At 35.4% G+C, this 4,540-nt stretch overlaps 1 protein-coding gene across 1 annotated transcript; it reads right to left on the bottom strand.

Annotated features, from left to right (window-relative positions):
• Positions 1-1,065: 1,065 nt before the first annotated feature.
• LOC105004106 (olfactory receptor 2M4-like) lies at positions 1,066-2,016 on the bottom strand. Its single transcript, XM_010861648.1, has one exon. It carries the CDS (start codon positions 2,014-2,016, stop codon positions 1,066-1,068), a length of 951 nt encoding a protein of 316 aa, XP_010859950.1.
• Positions 2,017-4,540: the final 2,524 nt, after the last annotated feature.

Raw genomic sequence — 4,540 nt, 5'->3', positions numbered from 1 at the left:
AAAATTGTCATTTTTCTAAAAAGAGATGCAACATATTACAACCCATGGACATCTCATTTAAGTATAAAGTCTAATAGTTTAAAAAAACATTTATAGAGCAATAACAAATTGCATAATAAAGATTGGATTACAGTTATATATACATAAATCAAGTTAATCTCATGAGCATATAAGGATTGTTTTTAAAGATGTAGATTATTTACCTTTGTAAATTGCAATAAATTAATGACTCTTTGGTTGCATCAATGTGTGGGTACTCAGCAGAACATTAGAACAGCTGTTATGAGCATTCAGAGACCATAAGTTTCCTTTAAGAAAAAAAAAATTCAGTTTTGTGGCATAATTTATAGGAAATATTTTTTTACAGCTGTGTACAAAATCATGATTAGCAATTCTAGAAACTGTTTGTTAGTTTTCTAGTACCTTCAAACAGATTTTAGTTATCAATATAAGGTTGAGTGACAAAGTCAATTACAATAAAGATGAAGGTTGTGCAGCTTAAACAAATAAATATTTTATGTGGACTCATTAAAATATTCACTTTCTTTTTAAAGGCAAAAAAAAAAAAAAAAGTATAAGTCCCTGTTAGCTTATCTAGACATATGACTTATTTGACAGAATTGTCAATGTTAACTATCAATTTCTAAATTCTTTGGAATTAAGTAGGGAAGAGTTGGGAATAAAAGTCAAAACATGGGTTCAAATAGGGCTAAAATGAAGACAAGTTCATTTAAGGTAAGTAATTATTAAATGGAGATTTAAGTGGTTCAACTCCAACCTTTTGTCTTGGATAAAGCAAAATCATCAGACTTATACCTGAGTTAAAAGACAGGCATCCTAAAATCAGGTACTTATGTCTAACAACTAGTGGTATAAAAGAAATTCACAGTGGTGAAGCTGCCTATGCTGTTATCTAAACTGTCTTCTTGACCTGTGATGTTTATATAAACTATAAATGAAGGTATTTTAAATTGGAAATAAAAGTGGGAGAATAATATACCAGGAAGAATAAGACGATACAAGGGACTCAAGTTTCCGGGAAGGAGTACTGATCACAGTGGGCACTCAAAGATGCTGTATACAATTAATTTTCCTTTTTCTCAACAGTTTCTGAAATCCTTTAGATACCTCTTTGTTTCGAAGACTGTAGATGAGAGGGTTCAGCATCGGGGTGAGGATGGTATAAAAGGCTGATACCACCTTGTCCTGGTCTGGTGTGTGATTAGAAGCTGGTCTCATATACATAAACATGGCAGCTCCATAGTAGAGTCCAACCACAGACAGATGTGAGGAGCAGATGGTGAAGGCCTTGCGGCGACTTTCCTTGGAATCCATGCCGATGACAGCTTGAAGAACTCGTGAATAGGAACCAATAATCACAGAGACTGGAAAAACCAGCATCACCACACAACAGATAAAAAGCAAATTTTCAAATGCAGAGGTATCTGCACAAGATAGAGGTAAAAGGGCAGCAACATCACAGAAAAAGTGATGAATTTCCAGGGAGCTGCAATAAGGGAATGAGAAGGCTGCTACAAGCACAATGATCCCATCAAGAAACCCCAAGATCCAGGAAGCAACAGTCATGAAGACACAGCATTTCTGATTCATCAGGATGGTATATCGAAGAGGGTGGCATATAGCCACATAGCGATCATAGGCCATGACAGCCAACAGGAAGCATTCAGCTCCAAGTAGGGAAACATAGAAGAATATCTGGATGCCACAGCCTGCTAGAGAGATGGATTTCCTGCCAGACAAGTAGTTGAAGGCCATCTTGGGTACAGTAGTAGAGATGAGCATGAGGTCCATGAGGGACAATTGGCTAAGGAGCAAGTACATAGGGGTGTGGAGCTGGGTGTCCAGGTAGATAAGAAGAACCATGAGAGTGTTTCCCATGAAGGCCACTGTGAAGATGCCCAAGACCAGAGAGAAAAGGAAGATGTGTGTGGGTCTGTAATCAAAGATTCCTAACAGGATGAAGTCCAAGTTGAAGGTCTGGTTTCTCCAAACCATCCTGGATAATTTGTGTTATCTGCAAGATCCAGAATGCGTAGAAACTTGTTTATTAGTTTTCAAATGCATACCAGGTCAGCGTATTCAAGTGCACACTGCATTGTATGCATGCATAAGAACTCACCAACCTTCAGTTACCTCCTCTTTGGTCACAATAAGTTATGTGATTTGGTCCATTGTTTTCTAGTCATTTTCCCATCCAGACTTCCCAAATAACAACTTCAATAACCATTTTCCTTATTTCCCAGAAAAGAAAAATGTATATTATTGACTAACTCAAAGGTACACAGTCAATAGAGAATCTAGGAGAAAAATAATTACAAGTGTCTGTTGCTAAATTTTATGAAATATCCTTGATCACATAGTATTCTCTATTGACAGTTGTATTCTTTGTCTTAACATGTCTCCACTGTGTTCTCACCTAACTACAGAAGTCCTCTTCTCTTGATTCCTTCTACCATTTTACCTGCTTCTTGTGTGTGGTACCAGCCCAGTGAAACATTGCATTGGCACAATATTGTGGTCAGTTACTTAGTCCTGCCTGACTTTTTGCGACTTCATGAACTGTAGCCCACCAGGCTCCCCTGTCCATGGAATTTTCCAGACAAGAATACTGGAGTGATTGCCATTTTCTGTTGTTGCCATTTCCTACTCTAGGGGAATCTTCCTGGTGCAGCGATTGAACCAGCATTTCTTATACCTCCTGCATTGGCAGGCAGATTCTTTATTACTGTGCCTCCTGGGAAGTCAAGGTCAATGTTATTATCCTCAAAGGAGAATCTATATAGCTAATTCAGAGAAGGGTTTAGTAATGTACATTTTAACTTTTCCATCTCAGACTAAGCCTCACAGACTTCTTAATTCATCAAAACTCCCATTATGCTTTTATTTCTCCTTGATATAAAGTAATCTATTTTTTCTTAATTTCTTATCATCTTATTTTTAATTCAGCTTTAAACAAAATCTAGGTTTTGTCTCACTCATATCATGCTTTTTGATATTGAATATCCACTGATCCACTGACCCTAGATTGTTTACCATGGTGAATGTTTATCTTTGTGTAAAGCATTTATCTTTCATTTCATTAAAACAATTCTAAATAAGCAGTGTTTTTCAAATATGTTCTGTAGAATTTTATTAAATTGTAAAGAAACCCAATTATCTACTTTTTTTCTCTAACACTTTAATGAAAAATGGAGATACATCAAGCTTTTTTATGTAAAATCCACAGCCTAATTGTGACTATTGTGCACAAGTGCTCAGTTCCTCATTTGTGTCTCTGACTCTTTGAGGCCCCATGGACTGTAGCCCTGTGTACATCAAACCAAATAATGTGTATTTCCAAGGATATAGCAGGTTCCTGAAAATTATTGTATGATCTATTTTTTAATGATATAAGGCTTATGCCTCTACAACATTTTATGTAGGATGGGGACATTTCTTCAAAATATTTTTGCTGCAAAAATTTTCCCTAGAAAATATCCTGTTTATGTATTGATATTCAAAATTAATTTTCATTAATTATACTTAAGGGGCTTCCCTAGTGGCTCAGTTGGTAAAGAATCTGCCTGCAATGCAGCAGCCTGGAATTTGATTCCTGGGTAGGGAAGATCCCCTGGAGAAGGAAATGGCAACCCACACCAGTATTCTTGCCTAGGAAATCCCATGGACAGAGGAGCTGGGCAGTAGAAATATCCTCAGAGATATTTTTGCTGTTAACAGCACACTAAAATGCCATGGCTTTATTTTAATGGAATTAAAATGTTATGTCAGTTTAAAAAAAAAAAAATCATTCCCTGTTCTAACATTTGAGCATAGTAGAGAGCCTTACAGAATCAGATATACTGAATATCGCAATTGGGGAATAATTCCTTAGGTCAAAAATTCTTTTCTTTGTATAACAAGTGTGTGTTAGGTATTTTCACCTATTAAATGACGACTATGTGTTGATAGAATCCAAACTTTCTACAACAAAATATATATCAAAATTTTAATAACTCTATAAATAAATAAATATGGTCTTATTCCCAAGGTAGTCAACATAAAGAACTGCTAACTTCTTTCTTTATTCTCTTAATTTAAAATTTGGATTCAGTGTTACAATTAAATATGAAATTGGAAAATTCTGACATCCAAGATACTTCCCTACTTTTCATACTTCTATATTCTTTCATACTAATTATAATGGAAATTGAAGAATAAGACCCAGAGAGGTGAAACACACACACACACACACATACACTATAAAGAAAAGAAGTGACTTAATGATAGAAAAATTAAATGTATGGAAGACTTTTAGTGGCATATGAGGAAATGAGTGGTTAAAAAAAAAGAGCTGAAAACATAAAGGAAAAGAGAAAAACAAGACTGATGGCTCAAAGTCTTAGATGATTAGATAATCTGAAATATTAATGGATATGGAAGAAGAAAAGACAGCATAAATCATGGACCCTGATACTCATAGGGCTCTGGAAGAATGTACAACTACACAGGAGTCAAGCATTCTCTAGACTTTGTGATATTG

This window comes from Bison bison, unplaced genomic scaffold, assembly GCF_000754665.1.
Source record: "Bison bison bison isolate TAMUID 2011002044 unplaced genomic scaffold, Bison_UMD1.0 scf7180017857936, whole genome shotgun sequence".
NCBI lineage: Eukaryota > Metazoa > Chordata > Mammalia > Artiodactyla > Bovidae > Bison > Bison bison.
The sequence above is the reverse complement of the archived record's forward strand: the minus strand, read 5'-3'. Positions and strand labels throughout refer to the sequence as shown.

Bases quoted from the DNA above. Each gene is read 5' to 3' on its own strand.
- LOC105004106 (XM_010861648.1), bottom strand. From the start codon at position 2,016: ATGGTTTGGAGAAACCAGACCTTCAACTTGGACTTCATCCTGTTAGGA.